Source organism: Natrix helvetica, assembly GCF_964273705.1.
Source record: "Natrix helvetica genome assembly, chromosome: 2".
In the NCBI taxonomy this organism is placed as follows: domain Eukaryota; kingdom Metazoa; phylum Chordata; class Lepidosauria; order Squamata; family Natricidae; genus Natrix; species Natrix helvetica.
In genome coordinates, this window is record NC_138552.1 from 44,961,796 (window position 1) to 44,982,737 (window position 20,942).

Below are 20,942 nucleotides of genomic sequence, written 5' to 3' on the forward strand. Positions count from 1 at the left end.
CATTGCTTTTCAAAGGTCCAAAGTACTAACAGTTCCACTTTGATGATATGCTGCTATGCACTTAATCAACTAGGTTCCCCAAGTAGTATCCCAAAATGTAGAGCAGTTGGAAGGTTGTCGAAGAGCATCTGAAGATAGAAGATTGATTCCCTGATAGTGGAGAATGATCTCAGCCAAAGCTATACACATAGTGGAGTTCAGATGTGAAAAACTGCACTGAAAAACATCCCAAGATCAAAGAGATATATAAAAGTGATACTACAGGAGTCTCTTGATTTAGGGAGTTTTTCTTTATAAATAATAAGTGTAGTTAAGAGTTATTCATTACTATATTCATTATAGTAATGAAGCCTGCATGAAGAACAAGTATAAATCAGAGCTGATATCTGAACCTGCATTTTTTTTAGTAAAACAGTATAAAGGGGCTACTCCAGTGAGCCAGTATGGATTAATCAAGACCAATAAAGGCTTGATATGTAGGACAATGTTCAGCCCTGGGAGAAAGCAACACTTAACAATAGGTCAGGGAACTAAGAGAAACTAGGGACTGTCATTTGCCAAAAGCAGGATCAACATAATGAGATTTCCTTTTATCACTAAAATCCTGACATGGAGGAAAAGAAGAGCTTTGTTTCTGGTATAGAGAAAAAGATCTTGGTGTACTTCAATTACAGATTTCTTCCTTTAAAACTGAGAGCCAAATCTGAATGGAAAACAGAATTGTAGGCAGGATTGAAGATGGAGGAAACTGGCAGGGTAAAAGATCCATAAATACAGGGTTCCGTATTTGCAGCAGAGGTCTTTTTGTTTTCTTATTTACTGTATTTTTCGGAGTATAAGATGCACCTTTTTTCCTCAAAAAAGAGGCTGAATAGCTGGGTGAGTCTTGTACATCGAATACAGCATTTGTTGCCTCCCGAAGCCCCGCCCCTTCACCAAAATGGCCGTGCATAGCCTTATGAAGGCTTTCAGGGAGCTCCTGGGAGCTGGGGAGGGCAGAAATGAGCAAAAAACGGGACTTTTTTGCCCCCCCCCCGACCCCAGCAGTACTCTATAAACCTCCATATGGCTATGCATGCTATTTTTGTGACAAAAAATGGGCCCCCATTTTTGCATTCTTTTTTTGCCCCCCCTCAGGAGCACTCTGCAAGCCCCCCCCCAGGCTATTCATGCCTTTTTTTGAAAAAAAAAAACAACCAGGCCCGTTTTTCATGAAAACGGGACGTTTTTGGGAGGTTTGCAGAGTGCAAAAACTTTTATTTCCTTTCCGAAAGCTCTTTAACTGATTGATGAGACATTGATCAAGTGCTGTGCCAGCAGAAACACCTACCTATCTACTGTATTTCTCTATTTCTCTCTCTATATCCCACTACCTACCTACCACCTACTTACACTCTCTCTCCCTACCTACCTATTCTATTTTTCTATCTATCTATTTCTATCTATGTAACATTTTGATCAGACCTTTAGTATAGTATATGTATAGTATATAAGAACAAGCAGAAAGAGAATGTTATCTAAACACAAAGTCATCAGAACTTAAGGTTGGAATAAAAAGGAAATTGAAGAAGTGTGGGGAAAGACGAGGCTTGACACAAAGAGGAACGTCCAACTCTGTTTATTAACAAGAAGCAATGTCAAGTAATACAGGAGAGAAGCGCGCGTTCTGTAGCCTGACAGCTATTTAAGGGAAAGCTGTCAGGCCGAAGAACCAATCAGCAGGCCAGATCAGCCCGCCTCAGCCATGCCGCGCCTGATTGGCTAAGGCGCAGCATGGCTGTTGCTGGCTGACAACAGGGGGAATTCCCCGGTCGTAGGTCGGGGAGGAAAGGATACAATACTCCTTCCCCCCCAGCGAGTACGCATGCGTAGCCGTGGAGCATGCGTAGTCGCGAAGATAGGCTGGGCGGCGACGGACACGCCCAGAACGCCTCAGAACTGGGCAGACCGTCGGAGAAGGAGGTGGTGTCCGTGGGAGCTCCTCCCTGGAGGGAGTGGAGCTCCGGGCGCCATCTTGAAGGCCTACCCCAGCCGGAGGAGGAGGAGGCGGAGACTCTGGAACAGGTAGGCAGGGCCGGGGTGGCGCGGCCGCTGACGGGCTTGAGTCAGGGAACTTTGAATTGTTGCGAGGGACAGGCTGGCCTGATTGAGGGAAGGCCAAAGTCGGTTGCAACGGCGGAGCTGGTAGCCCAACGGGGGCTGAAACGATGGAGGGCTGTGGAAGGCGGAAGGCGCCTGGAACAGTCTCTGGCGAAACTTCTTGCGGCCTGGGCAACTGCCACGGCTGGGGAAACGGGTGCGGCGCCAACCCCAGGGCCTCGGGTGGAATTGGCGAGGCCGACTCTGCGGGGTTGTTGTGTGGATCCAAAAGTTCGCGGCGCCTTAATTGATCCACGTGGCGGCGCCAGTCTGCACCGTCGGCGGTCCGGACCCTGTAAGAGCAGGGGCCGGTTACAAAAGTGACGGTGGCAGGCACCCACTTAAAATCCCCGGAGAAAGCCCTAGCCCATACTGGGTCGCCCTCACGGAAGGAACGGGGAGGGGGCCCCAGGTTGCTCGGCTGTGCCTCAGAATAGGTTGGGTGCAACCTATCTAAGGTGGTCCGCAGGCGCCGGCCCATCAGCAGCTCAGCTGGGGTTTTGCCGGACAAGGGACACGGGGTGGAATGCTGAACCAGGAGGTAAGCAGCCACCCTCGTGGGCCAGTCGCCCTTGTCCATTCGGCCAAGGGCGTCTTTGGCCGAGCGGACAGCGCGTTCCGCCCGGCCATTGCTGGCCGGATGATAGGGAGCGACGAGGGCATGCCTGATGCCTTGGGAGGCCAGGAAACCCTGGAACACGGTGGACGCAAACTGAGGACCATTGTCCGACACAACGACGTCTGGCAAGCCGTGGGTGGCAAACAGGCGCGTCAGTGCTCGGACAGTGGCCTCGGCTGTGGTGGAGGTCATGATGATGAGCTCCACCCAGCGCGAGTAAGCGTCCACCACAACCAGGAAAACCTGACCTCGGAAAGGCCCGGCGAAGTCTAGGTGGAGGCGTGACCATGGGCCGCGGGGAATCTCCCACTCCCGCGGCGGGGCCGCCGGAGGCGCTGGACGGGAGACCTGGCAGGTCGAGCACCTGGCAACCCAGGTAGCTATCTCGTCGTCCAGGCGGGGCCACCAGACATAGCTGCGCGCCAATGCCTTCATGCGCGCTATGCCAGGGTGGCCCTCATGGAGGCGAGACAGCACCTGGTCACGCAGAGTGGGTGGAATGATCACCCTGTCCCCCCACAGGAGGCACCCACTGTGAAGGGACAGCTCTAATTGCCTGGCCTTGTAGGGGCGGTGGCCGTCGGGCACCGGCCCCCCAGGCCACCCCCGCAGAACCCAGGTCATCACCTGGGAGAGGGTGGGGTCGGCCAGAGACGCTGCTGCCACATCGCCCGCAGAGAGCGGCAAGGCGAGGTCTGCAATGGCCAAAACAGACATGCAAGGCACTGTCTGAGGGTTGGAGACGGGCAAGGGGCAGCGGCTGAGGGCATCAGCATGCCCTAGCTGCTTGCCAGGGCGGTAGACCAGGGCATACGAGTATGCCGCTAGGAACTCCACCCAGCGTGTCATCCGGGGTGACAGAATGGGAGGGGTCGGACGGTCACCGGCCAGAAGCCCAAGGAGCGGCTTGTGGTCAGTGAAGAGCGTGAAATGCCGTCCGTAGAGGTATTCGTGGAACTTTTTAACCCCGGACACGGCAGCCAGAGCCTCCTTGTCGATCTGGCTGTAGTTCCTCTCCGCTGGAGAGAGTGTCCGGGAATAAAAAGCTATGGGGGCTTCTGAGCCGTTGGGAAGGACGTGGCTCAGGACAGCCCCCAAACCCACGGGGGAGGCGTCACACGCTAGAGTCAGGGGCATCCTGTCACTATATTGGACTAGGACTGCCTCTGACGTCAGCATGTCTTTGACAGCCGCGAACGCATGCGCTTCGCGGCTGCCCCAGCGCCAGGCTGCCGATCGGTCGAGCAACCGATGCAGCGGCTCGGCTAGTGACGCCTTGTGTGGCAAAAATGGCGCGTAGAAATTTAAAAGCCCCAAGAACGACTGCAGCTCCGCCTTAGTGGCGGGGGTGGGGGCGTTCTTGATGGCTGCGACTTTTGTAGGGGTGGGGTGGATTCCGTGGGCATCTATGGAGAAGCCGAGGAAATCCACTTTAGGCACAGCAAATGAACATTTGCTGCGCTTTAATTTGAGACCCGCGCCCCTAAAACGGTCGAGGACCTTCCCCAGTACTTCGAGGAGTCCTGAGCGGCTGGATGCAGCGATCAGGACGTCGTCGAAATAGGGTACAACGCCAGGGAGCCCATGGAGCAAACGCTCCATGAGGCTCTGGAAGATCCCCGGGGCCACGGAAACGCCGAATTGGAGGCGGCGGCAACGGAAAGCCCCTCGGTGGGTGACGATAGTCTGCGCGGCCGCCGCTTCGTCATCCACCGGGAGCTGCTGGTAGGCCTGCGCCATATCCAGTTTCGCGAAAATACAGCCCTGCCCCAGGGAGTGGAGCAGGTGCTGTACTACAGGGACTGGATAGGGGTTTGCCTGAAGGGCCAAATTGATGGTGGATTTAAAATCGGCGCAGAGGCGTATTGAGCCGTCGGCCTTCACTGGGACCACTATAGGGGTCTCCCAACGTGAGTAGTCTACAGGCTCCAATACGCCCTGCGCCAGCAAGCGGTCAATCTCCTCATCAACTTTGGCCCTTAAGGCAAAAGGCACCCTGCGGGCCTTCAGCCTAATGGGAGCAACCTGGGGATCTAAGTTAAGAGAGATGGGGGTGCCCTTGTATAGTCCCAGCTGGCCGTCAAAGACGTCCGCGTAGGCGGAGATGACAGCCGCTACGTCAGGGGGCGTGTCTGAGATGGAGTGCACCCCCTGCACGGATAGACCAAGGGCGGGGAACCAATCTAGACCCAATAGAGCGGGGAGGGGCTTTTCCACCACTAGGATTGACAGGCACCCCGAAAACCCCCCGTATTCCACCCTGACTGTATGGCAGCCCAGGGTTGGGATAAGTGACCCCTGATAGTCCCTTAAGGCCACGGGGCTAGCAGACAGCTGGCGTTTAAGGACGCCGGGGCATAGTTTTTGAAAGTCTGCCCAGGCAATCAAGGAGCGGGACGAGCCGGAGTCCACCTCCATCACGCAAGGCGCGCCCTCAATGAGGACTGACGCCTTGATTCTGTCCGCACCTGCGGAGGCCTGGTAGATCGCCTCAGCAGGGGCAGCTGCTGGGCCTGGCTCCACTGTGTAACAATTGGCCTTCGAGCGCGGCTGGCGGCGGGGCTGCTGCTGCGGTCCGGCTGTCATCTGCTGGCCTGTGGCTCCCTGGGATGGTGATGGTGGTAACACAGCACGGCAAACTTGGGCCAGGTGCCCTTTTTTCGAGCACCGGCGGCAGATGGATGCCCGGAATGGGCAGGCTGACCGGTCGTGGCTGCCACCGCAGCCAAGGCAGGCTGTCACAGTCTGGCGCGGAGGTCGCGGATTGCGGCGCCTTTGCAGTTCTGCCAGGCGAGCCACGAGTTCTTCCTCTTCCTCAGCCGGGCTCGGAATGGGCACCAGCTGATCGATGAGGCAGGTTTGCGCTGGGGAAGATTGGAACGGGTGGCGGTCCATCTCAGCAACAGATTGCTCCGACAACTCCGCCGCCCGTGCATCAGCGACCGCCTCAGACAGGGTGATTTCTGGTCGGGCCAGGAGACGCCTCCTCAGCCGTCGGTCCCTGATGCCGCTGACAAATTGTTCAACCAGATTGTCCTCCAAGTCAGGGAACTCGCAGGGAATGGCTGTGGTCCGCAAGGACTGGAGGAACTGGCTGACGTCTTCGTGCGGCTTCTGGACGCACTGACGGAAAGCGTATCGCCGGGTGATCTTCGATGGGGTCGGGGCGTAATGTCCCTTCAGCTTGGCCATCAGCGTGTCCCAGTCTAGGTCGTGGACTGGCACAGGGGCTGCCAACGCCCGGGCGGCGTTGAACATAGGGGTTCCGCAGCTACTGAGGAAGAAGCTGCACTTCTCCTCCATCGGAATACCCCGCTTCCCGTTGGCTCGCAGGAAGCATTCAAAACGCTCCAAAAACCCCGTCCATCCCTCTCCGTCGGTGCCGAAGGGAGCGAACGGGGGAAGCGAAGACATAGCGGCTTGGAGTTGTGCGGCTCGGGAAGCTAAACTCAAGCGGCTGAGTAACAGAGGTCGGGTTCCGTCAGGGTCGTCGCCTCAGCAGGATCCCACCTTCGTCGCCAGTGAAGAAGTGTGGGGAAAGACGAGGCTTGACACAAAGAGGAACGTCCAACTCTGTTTATTAACAAGAAGCAATGTCAAGTAATACAGGAGAGAAGCGCGCGTTCTGTAGCCTGACAGCTATTTAAGGGAAAGCTGTCAGGCCGAAGAACCAATCAGCAGGCCAGATCAGCCCGCCTCAGCCATGCCGCGCCTGATTGGCTAAGGCGCAGCATGGCTGTTGCTGGCTGACAACAGGGGGAATTCCCCGGTCGTAGGTCGGGGAGGAAAGGATACAATAGAAATCTTCACAGAAGGAACTGAGAAAAGGTTATCCCAATCACATTGTTCTAGCTAAATGAACCAAACTTATATTTGACCTTGACAGTCCTTGTCTGATCTAGTTTTCTCACAGATTAATCTTAGAATTCCTCTGCAATTATGTCTTTAGTTGTTACCTTGTCTGTTATCTGGATGTTTGAGGGCTGAGTGAAGGAGACACTAAGTCAAAGTCATAGGAGCAAGGTACAATTGGTTGCTCCCTGTATTTCTTTGTTAGGCCTTTACAACACCAGAGTTACTTCTAGCAAAGCTTCTCCCTGATTTTAGGAGGGTTGGTGAAACACATGACGAAACACTATTATACGCTCAGCATCTCCTACCACTTTCTGCCTCCAAAGGAAAATTCATAGGCAAAAAGAGGAATTACATTGGTGCTTACAAAAGTTTATTATAAGTCCTCTCTCAATGCAAGAAAAGCAATAGCTGTGTCCACCCAAGAATGCAAAATTTAGGACAGCACAATGGTGTCTTCAGAGCCATAGAAACAAAGTAAAAAAAACAACAACACATAGAGGTAGTCCTCCCTCACAGATGGTAATTGGGATTGGGAACTCTACTATGAAGCAATGTGATCACAAAGTGTCATGTGACTGTACTGACTTATGATAGCACTTCCAGCAGTTGCAGTTGCAGTCATTAGGCAAATCTCACATGGTCACAGCATCTCAGGATCACATAATCATCATTTGCAACCTCCTGCTAGTTTTCCTTTGACTTTGCTTATTGGCAGCTGCAGTTAAGGTTACAAATGCAATCATGTGCTGCAAGATATTGCGAAGTCATAATTATGAGCCTACCACTGGAGCAGGTTGCCAGGCCCCTGAATCATGAACATGTGACCACACGGGCACTACCTATTGTGGCCCATCGGCTGCCAACAGCTAGCAGCAGAGTCAGACGAGGAGGAGGGGGAGCCTGGGCCAGTTCTTTGGAAGGTTCTGATGAGGAAGCAGAATCAGAGGCAGAGGCAGAGCCAGAGCCTTCTGGCCACTTCTTGGTGGATAGGCAGCTGTCTTTGGGGCCTGACCTGAATGGGGAGGAACAGATGTGGCCAGTGGTGAAATTCAATTTTTTTACTACCGGTTTGGTGGCCGTGGAATGGCTTGGTGGGCGTGGCTTGGTAGGCATGGCAGGGGAAGGGTACTGCAAAATCTCCATTCCCACCCATTCCAGGGGAATGATACTGCAAAATCTCCACCCCCACCCCACTTTCGGGCCAGTCAGAGGTGGCATTTGCCGGTTCTCAAACTACCCAAAATTTCCACTACTGGTTCTCCAGAACCTGTCATAACCTGCTGGATTTTACCCCTGGATGTGGCCCATCTCAGATACGCATATGTGTAGAAAGGAGAGGAGAACAACGGAAGGCAATAAGCCGGTTCTCAGTGAACAGAAGTCATAGATGCTAGGCAGTGCCTCCCTGGCTGGGAAATAAATAGTAGGGGTTTGTGAGCAGCCTGTTGTCACAGACAACCATTCATTTTCCAGTGTACATCAATCCATATTCCTTTGCCAGAACGAGGTTGGTCGGGACTAATTGCTCTGTATTTGAGGTTCCAACTGAATCTCCCTGCTGGGAAATAACAGGGAGTGAATTTGCCTCAACTGGTATGAACAGGGAATGTTTCTGCTTGGTTTAATAATTGAAAGGACTTTCTATCTTGAGTTCTCATGTGAACAAAGACTATTCTTGCCCTATTTCAGAAGAGGAAAAGACTTTCATTTGTGACTAATTACTTTTGGGGTTGTTTATGCAACATGACAAGATTGTTCCTTCCCTGTTTGAATAAAGGAATTTGTTTTACTCATGAGTAAGTGGTTTCTTATTGCTTGTGAAGGCTGGGTCAGAACACTACACGGCTACAACTACCGTGTTTCCCCAAAACTACGACATGTCCTGATAATAAAGCCATGCCATATTTTTCCTGTGGGCAAAAATATACGCCCTTCCCCAATAATAAGCCCCCTGGACAACCCTCCCCTCCAGCCAGGCAGAGAGCCACTCACCAACCTAGCGATATCCCAAAGGCGCCAAGCCGCAGGAGCCGGGGGGAGGGGGCAAAGCTGCTCACATTGCTTGCTGCTTTCGGGATACCACTAGGTTGGTGAGTGGTGCTGTGCCCAGCTGGAGCGGGGGGTTGCCAGGCGGCTGTTCTCATGAGCAGCTGCCTGGCAACCCCCCTTTCCAGCCGGGCAGAACACCACCCATCAACCCAGTAATATCCCAAAGGCGCTAAGCCGCGTGGCACTCTGCCCAGCTGGAAAGGGAGGTTGCGCGAGTGCCTGTTCCACCCCCAGCTCGCGTGCCTCCAGCCTCACCATGCCCTGGCCCAGCTCTCCCTGCAGGGCCAAGGCACCGGCGCCGCTGTGCTGCTGCCACTGCCACCATGCTCCGAGCATAACTGGCTCCAAACTCCGGAGATGGTGAGGCTGGGAGGCACGTGAGCTAGGGCAGAACAGGCGATTGCATGTTGTCATGATATGTGTGAATCATGGAGACAACATGAAGAATCTAAGCATCTACCCCCAAATATAGAAAAGTTTTACATTATGTTTTAATTCTTAAAATAAATTAAAAACATTTTGAAAGCATGTCACCACTCTTGAACTATGAGAAGTTTGAATTGATGTAGAGCAAACAGAAAATAGTTTTTGTCAGCTACTGGTACTGCATTAGTCAAATATAATGTTTCTGCTGTCCTTTTTAGTACTCATTAAAACTCCATCATTAACAATTCCTAATCTAACATGTCAACAATTCAATTCCATTCCCTTTAATTGAAAATCTGTTACTCTTTTGCTTCTATGACCAGAGACATATTCATTAAAAACATGATCTATAACATGTTCTTGATATTGCAATTTTCCAAAATACTTTAACATGTGGTTGTCAAGATGGATTTGAAGTTCCATTTGAACTTTCATTAATTCATGAATACTTACACTTAAATTAATTTTAATCAATGGGTCTCTATGTACATATACAGAGCATAATATTAATTTTAATTAATCCTTTTATAATGAAAGCCACTTTTAACCCAACAATAAATTAGCATATAATCATAATATGTTCCATATTATGTTGCATAATATGGTCTATATCAAGATACTTTATGTCTCAGGTAACCATGCATTGGCTACTAGGCATTTACATTTATTATGAGATGTATGTTATTAAAAGCATATACTATACATGACAAAAACTTGTTATGAAATGCCTTTCCATTGTACATATGTTTTGAAGCACTACAAACTCACAATTTAATTCAATATTTTTATCCAATCTCTTGATACTTTTCAAGTTACCATTACAGAATGACTGGATAGTTGGTATGAGGTAATTAAAATATAATTTGTTTTGACAACTTATAGAATAAATATCTGATGAAAATTCTTCCATACTGTAATTTTTCCAAATTACTGCAACAAAAAAAACTAATTTGAAAAGTAGAATTATTTAAAGTATACAATCTACTAATTTTTCACAGATAACAAAGGATGACATTCCATAACCATTTTTTCTCTTCTAAAATTCTGCACAATTGTGAGAGTGATAAAATGATACAGAAGTTAGGATATTGAATTATGATTAGGATGACCCAAAGTCCACATTCAAGTACATAGCCTCAGTAGGTGACTTTGAGCTGGTCACTATCTCTCAGCTTAATTGATCCTGTACCTTGATGATTGTGGGAGTGAAACGGAATAGACAAAATTGCTTTGAATCTTGCTGACGGGCTGTGCTTGGCATTTGCATGCCTCATTAGAAAAAGCTGTGGGTGAGGCAGAGTAGAAATCTGATTCCATTTAAATGTAACTCAGTTACATATAGCATTTAATAACTTCCTCTCATTCTGTCATATTACAGATTTTAATTTGATAAAAACTTTTAGAAATTTTTCAGGGCTGTGCCTCAGACTTTTGCTGGTTCTCTCTCCTAGAGGAGAAGTAATAAAATATTGAATAATATTACCTAGGAAGAGATAGTTGGACTCATATTTCCAAATAATGTTTTTTCTGACGTACCAGTTTAAAGATATTTACTTGTGAATACTTGAACAAGGAAAATTTGTTTTATTTTTATTCCAAGCATGCGATTAGGTTATTACCAATTCTTAATAAAGCAATTCCTTGCTTCTGGCTCTTTTTTGGCCTTGCTTTTAAAAAATGGTGAGGCATTTCATTCTTTTTCTGAAATTGTTCACTATTTGTTTGCTTAATGGCAAGGTTCACTGTAAGTTGACCTTGAAAACAAACTCCTAGATTTGACTTTCTTTGTATGAAATATATTCTATATTAATTATATATTCTGTTCTATCTCATTACAATTACATTATAGTCAAATCCACCACAAAAGCTCATCCCTAGCTGTAAATGTTTAGAATGTGATATTCAATTGTATGCATTCATTTATATACACACTTGGGGGGGAAATTATTCTCTTTTATTTAGCATCTGACAGATACAAGTTCAGGCATTTATAGGCCAATCAGAAAGTTGAAGTTTTGCTTATATGACTTATTTAGCATACACTTACCCCTTCCCTCTGCTGTTCTTTTGGGGTGAGCAACATAGTTAACAGTATAGTCCCAAGATCTTGGTCAGGATAATGTGAGTCCTTCAGACTCAATGTAACATCAATAGGCCTAGAAAAACAAGTCAATAGAAAAATGAAAACACTAAAATTGATGCTCTATAGACTGCCTATCTCAGACCAAAGAGTTTAAGAAGTCATGAGTTAGGTTTTCCTTTCTGTCACCTTCACTAAATAAACAATGAGGAATGTAAAGCAAGAACAAGGATTTATGTAAACTTATGGATAAAGCTCTTAATGTATATCAAGGACTGTCTGACATCTTAAAATGACAGGAATACAATGTTCATCCTATCCTAGATAAAAAAAACTTTGCTCTGTACAAACTTTTATTAAATACTTGAAAGTTTGGATATTTTTTCCTTATCCAAACTTTCAATATTTAGTAAAAACAATGTAAATTGGTAGTTCTTGAGTTACAATGGCAACTAGTAACAGAATTTCTGTCACTAAGTGATGTGGTCAAAATACGACATCATGCTTAACAATGCAATCCCAGCAATCCTTTTGCTGTCATTAATTGAATTCTACTGGTCATTAGCCAATGACCCACCATGATCCAAGCCATTCCCAGCTTGGTCCTTCCCAACTCCAAGCCTTGTTTGTTCCAAGTTAAGGGACTACCCTCCACGTCAACATCCCTGTTTCTTCTATCGCCTGTTTCTTCTATCTCTCCAAGTGTTCAGACATACGTAGAAAGTATCTGGGGTCATTTGGATGAGAATATGGTGGACACTTACCACCACAAATATGGAGACCTCACTATAACTGATCATCTGAATTCAAACATAAAACCCTTCCAGTCTGAAATGCTCCCAAAGTAGTTTTAAAGATGTAAATGAAAGAAAACTAGATGAGGAGGGAAAAGTAAGGCAAGAGTTCCTAGTTCTCTTTTCATAAATTTGTGATAATTCAACTCTAGTACTTTTAATTTAATTAGTATTGGTAGTATAGCATTCAGGTTCTTCTCTTTTTTCTTAGTATCCCTAGTCACATTGAAATAGAAAAAATGCATCATGAAATTCAATGAGTTTCATAAAACGATACCTATTTTGTTCTAGGGAATTCAGGTCCAACAAAGCTGACCCCATGAAATCATCTTGAAGTCCAAAATCATAATCAAAAACCTATGATGAACAAACAGCACTTTTATTAATAAAAACAGATTTCATAAATTTAACAAGCCAATGTTTACACAAATAGATACATGAGGCATGCAATTACTAGACGATACTGCAAACTAATTGGTCTCAAGGTTTATGTACTCATTTTTATAAAATACACCTTTAAAGTTCAATTTTACGATTTCATTTTCTGTCTCTGGTATAATTTCCCAAACATTAATCAAAGTTATGAAGACTTTATTTTACTGTATACTGGAATATTTTGATGACTATTGCAATTTTAATAAGGATGTTGTATTGTATCTTTTAACAATATTTTTGTAACAAGACTAAGCTAAGAGATCAGTAAGATATACCATTATGGCTATTTTTAAAGAGAACTGGATGTGGCTTACCTTTATATATAATTGCTCCCTTAAGTGTTCAATAAGAATGGAAGTTCTTTCCTCCCATACAGGATTAAGATTCTTACTGATTGTTTTACTTCTAAAGATTTCTTTTCCGCCAAGTTTAAATTTGACATATGGATCACTTGTTCCTGAAGCAAAAGTTAAGGTCATATATAAAAACTAGATGTTCTTGGGAGCTCATAAAAACAAGAATAAGCAGCTAGTTTTCTCTTTTTAGATGACTTGAGTAACAAATATTTTTAAAAGATTAAAATAAGAGTGAGATTGGATCAATTCTATACATTTATTTTCTTTGAAACTCAAGACATTATTTATTTATTATTTATTATCCTTGCTTTGTTATATAATAGGTACTCTATACGGTGGAAATCATGAAACTTCATCAGTGCTTTGTATAGTTTCTTTAAAATTAGCACTTAAAAATACTCCTGAAAAAGAGAATAGACTCATAATTAATTCTTTAAGCAAAACATGCAATTCCCAGAATAAAATATCTTCTGTTTTATATTAAATAATTGTTCCTGGTTGTAAAGTGTTTATTTCTACTTTACTTTAAAGTAAGCACTGCATGCATATTGCACATTACTGTGAATAAAAGCAACAAGGAATGCATTTTCAGTTATTAAAAATCATTGCATAAATACAATTTATATTTTTGTAATATTTCATCAGGCAATGACAAGGCAAAATTATATTGCAGTGTATAATCAGGTTAAGTAAAAACAAAGTCAAATTCAGATTAATGCTCTATTTTGCCAAACATTGGAAATATCCTTTATTAATCTCTTTCTCAATAACTAAAAGATTCTAAACTTTTCACAACAAAAACAAACAAAATATTTGAGGCAAATGAAACAATACAAAAAACACGGAAGCAGTAATTTAATATCTGAATTTGTTCGACATTGTTCTAAAACTTTGTGTTTGTACACCATCTATCAAATTATCCCCTGCTCTCTGAATAACATTATATGAAAAGTATCTCCACATACTCTTTAGAATATTCAATCTAGATTCAGAATTTAAATAGCCAATTATAACATTAAATCCTGCAATAAAATGTGAGCAAAAGTGTATAGACATATATTTGCATGCATTATTTAGAAGGTAAATGAAATTTAGAAACAAAATTACACTGATGTGATTTAATCAATGTTTACCATTAAAAGTATCATGCCATGTAAATATAAAGCTGAATAAGTTATCCATAACAAATATAACCTGTGTTTAGCATATTTCATTCATTTCCATTTTAATTCAAAATGCAAACATGCCAAGTCAGCTGTCTGAGTAAACAATATTTCAAGCAGACTTCTAATATTAACTGAAATATTTAAGGCTTTTTTATCCTATATTATAATATGGCAATTGTTACTTTATTTAAAAATATTTTTAAAGTATTTTTTAGTCTCACTATTTTAAAAAACCCCTGAAAGCAATTGTAACAGCAACAGTCCTTGCTGAGCACATGGTGGCAGTATGACAGCAAAATTCTTTCTGTTGATGCTCAGTTACAAACCTACACAAATCATCGGCTCATAAAATCCTGTAGCCAATCCTGTTAACAGCTGTCCATACATCATAGATTAAACACAGCAAGAATTATTCAGGATAAGATGAAATATACCATGATTGATATATTTACAAATTGCTGGAAGAATAAAATGTTATCTTAAGAATGAAGGAGGAATGTTAATCAGAGTGACAGAAAGCCTTATGCAAATCCAGGAGAATGGATTAGGTTGCATACAGGTAATCCTTGATTTAACACCACAGTATTATTTACAGCAATATTATTTATTGTATGTGTCATGTGTCAAAATCACATGATACAATGAATAAGATAAATAATGGGGATAATTATTGTTCTATAAGAACCATGAAGCACAAAACAGCACTAGATCCTTTTTTCCAGCTTTTCCTATACCATTCTTACACTTCCTCTGATGGCATACATTTACTGAGCCTTTTCTTCAATACATAGGAATCCACATAAGCTCTGCAACCTTACTTATCAATTTCCATGAAACACAGAAAAAAAATAAGGTCCATTATTTTGAGAAACTATTTAGACTACATCATTTCTGTTCAAGATATAATTATATGACCACTATCTTGCTGAATTGTTGAAATAAATTTTATATAAAGTTAAGTTTGCACAACAAATCTACCTTTTTTACAGAGTTAAAATATTCACTAGTTTGTAAACTTACTTTCTAGTCTGTGTTTTAAAATGGTCTTTATAGCATTTTGTTATAGAGTTCATTTTTCAAGAGAAATATGCTATTGATTATTAATCTTACTTAATGAATAACATTGCCATAATTTCTCAATTTCTTCTATTACTAATTCTAAATTTTTATATACAGTACTCATGGAATAGTTTATGATTCTCAGAACTATTGTTCTGACAATGTTACTGGGCAACATTTTAGATTCTTCATAATGATATGATCCTCTCTGACAACCAATTCACCAGACTGTACATTTATACAGCAAATGTTATTCACAAGAATTGGGAGAATTAGAGTGCTGGTTCATAATTTATTACATAACGTGCAGAATAATCTTGCTGGGATGACTTATTTATTATAATATATATAATATGACTTTTCATTTGTATAAACTCTGATCCAATGACATCCAGAAACTTCAAAAGAACGCAAAAATGCTAATTATGAGCCTTGATAAATTTTACACTTCATGTTCCAGTTTTTCCCCATGTAGTGAATTTTTGATTGTACCTTTATGAAGTCAAAATTATCTCTTTTTTCATCAATTTTATTACATATATTATGTAAGTAAAATGAACACACCTACAGAATTAAAAAAAACACTTTTATAAAAGGAAAAAGTACAGAAAAAGAAATTTTCCTCTTCATCTGCAGCATCTTTCTTGTATTGTATAAAATGTTGCACACAAAGTGATCACTCAGTAACTAAAGTGAATTAAATACAATTTTCAGTTGGTCAGTGAATAAACAGAACACATGAATAGTCAATCTCATAATTCAGCTGAAAGGAGTTAAGTATTAAAACAGTCATGCAAAAGTAATTACCTAATAAAGCAGGGAGTTATTTGCATTTCACATAATTTATATATTTCATTTAAATTCACATATTTCTGCTCAGATGATCACTCAATATGGCAAGCAAAATTAAACACAATTCCAAAGATGAATGATAAACACAATTAATATTAACGTTTAAGATGTGACATTAGAGATTTCCTAAGTAAGTAAGGACCAAATAAACTGGGAAATAGTATCTAGGGACGTCATGTCTCTTCTAACAGATCTATCTTTGTAAATACGGTACCTCTTCTCTAGATCTTAAATGGTTGTTTGTAATAGAACATGCAGTGTTCAGAAATGGTGAATCAACTCTTTTAATAAGGGTCTTATTAAGCAGCCTACAGGTTAATGAAAACACATCTTTTCCAAGACCTGATCTTCACCTTTAACCAAATCTGACAGATTTAACCAATAGGCTCAAGTAAACCAGTGAAACCCTTCATTTCTGCAAACATGCTGTCCACATAAACACAAACCAAAAACAATAGAAAACTAACCTTAGCAAACATTTATTATATTACAATACTGTCACATCTATAGTTAGTTTTAAACATTGTTTGAAAGCCAAACCCTTTTAGAATTCACAAAACTAAGCTTTTCAAATTCTATTTAGTCTAGGTCAGCGATGGAGAACCTTTTTTGGCTCGTGTGCCATAAGCAAGGGAAGCGCAGGGGGGTCGTGCATGGGCATGCCACACCCATAATGCAATGCGCGACCCCCCCAGCACACATGCACACGTGACAGGTGCTCCTCCCATTTTTTGCATTCTTTTTTTGCCCTCCCTTGGCTCCAGAGACTTTATAGGAGCCTGGGGAGAGTGAAAACAGCTCCCCCGCCCCCCGGAGGCCCTCAGGAGGCTTCAGGAGCTTTCCTGAAGCCTCCGGAGCACAAAAAACTGGCCCTACGGGCAAACCAGAAGTTCAGGAACGGACATCTGGTTTGCTCGTAGGGCCAGTTTAAGTGACTTCCGGTTTGTCCGTTGAGTCATTTTTCGTCTTCCAGAGCCTTTAGGTAAATAAGTAAATAAGGTGATTTAAAATATGTTAAACTTGTTAGAGTAAGTAGACTATTGTATCTCATTGAATTGCTTATTATTATATATTCCCAAAGCATAAAGCTAGACTGTGAAATAGGATTAAAACTACCAAAGAGAGATGCCTGCTTTTGTCAAAGATGTCAGTTAACATAAAAAACCTAGCATATTAACAGCTAATGTTTGTAGGTGCGTATGGTATCTATGAAATCAAACTACAATCTCATTAAAGGATTTTCCATTTTATCAGAGCAGCTTTAAGAGTTAAGAATAAAAAAGCCAAATGCAATCTTTAAAAAAAAAACTTGACTTTCAATTCTAAACGACCAATCAATTGGTGCCTAAAAATTCTGGTCATGTTTTGCCTCTTTGATTCTGTTCTTCCTACATCCATTTGAAGACTCACAGTATTGCCAATACCACTTGGTATTAAACTGACAAAGCATAGCACACAGTAATCTAATTATTGTTTCAGTGGTAAACTATCCTGTTTCTAATGTCCATTTATCACAAATCTGATCTATATTCAACTGTAGAAATATAACATATTCCAACACAATACATACCAACACAACATCATTAAAAGTGTGCATACATCTAGTCACAAAACAAAACAATTACTTGAACATACTCAACAGATAACTAGCAGTCTATACCGGTTCTTCTTTAGCCACTCCATTTTCCAGTGTTTATTGATTCTGGGATTAAACAGTCCAGTCTTGAATTACCAATGCATGGTTTCCAATCCAAGACCAAGCCAGAGAGTGAATATGTATTCTTTTGCTCATATTTTTAAAAAAATATGTCTTTATATTCTGGGGCCAGAAAAAGTCTAGGGGGAATAGTACATTGCCTTATAAAATTTGGAAAACACAGATAAGAGAAATATGTTTGATACAAATTTACTATTTGCCATCTATTTTATAAGTTGCTAAACAATAATTTAAAATTTAAAAATAATTTAAAACAAACAAAATCCTTATGTTAAGGTGAAAGTTATCATTACAAAATGTATAAAGTAATGTAATAGCGGTATTACTATTTATCAGACCCATCTGAGTCTTTAGGAAGCTAACTATATTAGAACAATTTGTAAGTATATTCTTACCTCTTCGATCACGAGCTGCTAAATTAGTACCTCGTCTTAATGTAATATCCAACTGGTACATTCCTGGTTCAGCAGGTGGTAATTCTACATTACTTGTCCCAGCAAGACCAAATCTCTAAAAAGCATGAAGAAAATATTAAAATATCCTTACAACAGTTTTAGTATATTCTCAATTATTTTGTTTGAAAACTAGAATTCCTTATTCTCATAACTAGGACAGCAACATAATAACATCATTGATCGACAGTAATAGATTTTAACAATTATCTCCCTATTTATAAATATTAAGAATTTTCAGTACATACATAAAAATGAGATAAAAATGATGGAACCAAATTATTATCTTCCCACAAAAGATCAATTGTATTTTATAGGTAACAGTTTGTTCTACAATTTACTTTTCCTGTTTTGATAAAACAATGATCAACAGAATAGAAATATTAACAGATTAACAGAGTTGGAAGGGGCTTTGTAGGTCATCTAGTCTAAATCCCCGCTCAAGCAGGAGACCCTACACCATTTCTGACAAATGGCAGTCCCATCTCTTCTTGAAAGTCTCAAGTGATGAAGCTCACTCAACTTCCGAAGGCAAGCTGTTCCATTGGTTGATTGGTCTCACTGTCAGAAAGTTGCTCCTTGTTTCTAGGTTGAATCTCTCCTTAGTCAATTTCCATCCATTATTCCTTGTCTGGCCTTCAGGTGGTTTGGAAAATAGCTTGACTCCCTCCTCCCTGTGGCAGCCTTTCAAATATTGGAATACTGCTATCATGTCTCCCCTGATCCTTCCCTTTATTTGATTATGCGTGGACAATGTAATTTTGATTTTTTTTTCTATTTTTCTAATCTTAACCAGATAAATGGATTTGGGGTAATTTATTCAAAGTTGACTGAATGGGGCAGTTTTTTTTTTTCTGGTGCCATCAAGTCAATGTTGACTCTTAACAACTGCCTGAGTCTCTGCACTTCTCTCAGCAAGATTTTTTGAAGTGATTTGCCAATGCCTGCTTCTCAGGGTTGAGTGTATGGCCCAAGGTCACCCTGCTGGCTTTGTGCTAAAGGTGAGACTAGAACTCCCAGTCTCCCAGTTTCTAGCCAGATGCCTTAACCACTATACCTGTTATGGTGAACCTATGGCACATGTGTTACAAGTGGCACACAGAGCCCTCTCTGTGGGCACATAAGCCTTCATCCCAGCGCAACTCCACCATGCATGGGTGTGCACCTCCCGCCAGCCACCTGTTTTTTGGGTCTCTGCCATGCAGGGGGAAGAACGCATGTGGGAGGTGTGCATGTATGTCTGTAGGGCTGGGTGCAGTGGGGGGGTCACATGCACATGCACAGGAGTTGCATGTGCATGACAGGGGCATGTGGAGGGTCATGCACGCAGGTGTGGGGGAGCACATAGGATCGTATGTGTAGGAGGCGGGATGCACGGGGGTCATGTGCGGATGCGTGGGGCAATGCATGGGGGCATGCGCACATTGCGTTATGGATATGTGCACGCTTTTGGCACATGACGACAAAAAGGTTGGCCATCACTGCACTGTACCAAACTAGCTCTATAAGTTCTTCAAAATAATAAATATTTTTTCTACCCATGCTGAAATACTACAAATAACTCAAATCACAACAAGTCTCAGAGCAATTCAAGAAAATTATAAAGCAAAGCCATTTGCATTAAGAAGATTTTAAAATACAGATTTTACACCAGAAACAGAATACCATAATCACCATAAACACTTAGATCAGTTTGCGTAAACAGTCAGCAGTACAGCTGGAGACAAATGTAATTATCACAGGATAAATGAAAACAATTGGAATCTTGGAACACTATGAAACATTAGCACAAACTCATTACACAATAATTTCAATTATCCAAATATCTAGAGTAACATTTATTTTCCTTCTCCTAAGCAAAGTGAAATAGCTTACAGTAGACACTGGCACAACATATACAGAAATGTGCACTTAAAACATGTTGCTCTAAAGTATTAGCTGATGCTTATGATATCAATTTCCTTCAGCATTAGACCACAAAGTCTAAAAAGCAACCAAATATAAGAAAATAACAGAATCAAATCCATTCAGAAAAATATTTGATATTTTGTAAGGTGACCAACCGTCCTCCTTTAGGGAGGACAGTCCTTCTTTTGTAAGTTCTGTCCTCCCTCGAAAAGTGTCCTCCTACATGTCCTCCTTTTTGATATTTGAAGGCTAATCTGTTGCGCGTTATGTGACATATTTTATTAAACAGTTTTTAATGGTGTTTTTTTTACTTCATCGCAAGTATATTGAACAGATATTGAATCTTGTGTTGAATTTTTATCTAAAGAAATGCCAGACATTAAAATAGACGACAATTGTCTCTTTGAAGAAATTAGAAGACTGAATGTATATTTAAATTCTGAAAAATTAATACAATGGGAAAATCAACATGTTGAAATTGATAAAAGATGGGTGGATATTTTCAGCCATTTAAAAAATGAACATATTCCATGTGAACATTTATTTATGCTTGTTCAATTTACGTTGTGCTGCCCTGGAACTAATGCAGCAGTTGAAAGAGTTTTTTTCAATTGCCAATGATTTTTCGACAAGTGAGAAATCGAGATTGAATGTTTATTTATTTATTTATTTATAATAGCTGCAGCACTTGCTGTAAAATTCAATATGAAGGATATTTCTTGTTCAGATATTTCCAATATATTGTTAGAAGATAATACATTGACAAAAAATATTAATTCAATGGAAAAGTACTCATTTAAATAATAATTAACAGGCATGTAAGCATAATTACAATATAAAATGTTGCAAATGTTTTTATTATGCATATATCATATTTTAGTGTATTATTGTTGCAATGAATAAAATATTTCTTTTATTTACGATATATTTTTTCCAATTTATTTGTCCTCCTTTTCATTGTAAAAAAGTTGGTCAACTTAGCATTTTGGACAATAGAACGTGTTTTGTCCTCCTTTTCATTGTAAAAAAGTTGGT

At 41.8% G+C, this 20,942-nt stretch overlaps 1 protein-coding gene across 2 annotated transcripts in view; it reads right to left on the reverse strand.

Annotated features, from left to right (window-relative positions):
• The window catches only part of MCTP1 (multiple C2 and transmembrane domain containing 1), a 140,986-nt gene that overhangs the window by 101,095 nt on the left and 18,949 nt on the right, over window positions 1–20,942 (reverse strand). For both annotated transcript variants that reach the window (XM_081944916.1, XM_081944917.1), the window contains exons 2-5: window positions 17,943–18,057; window positions 12,712–12,854; window positions 12,240–12,319; window positions 11,136–11,244 (exon numbers count right to left, since the gene is read on the reverse strand). In XM_081944916.1, the coding sequence (XP_081801042.1) occupies window positions 11,136–11,244; window positions 12,240–12,319; window positions 12,712–12,854; window positions 17,943–18,057 (447 nt within the window). The remainder of the gene's footprint in view (window positions 1–11,135; window positions 11,245–12,239; window positions 12,320–12,711; window positions 12,855–17,942; window positions 18,058–20,942) is intronic.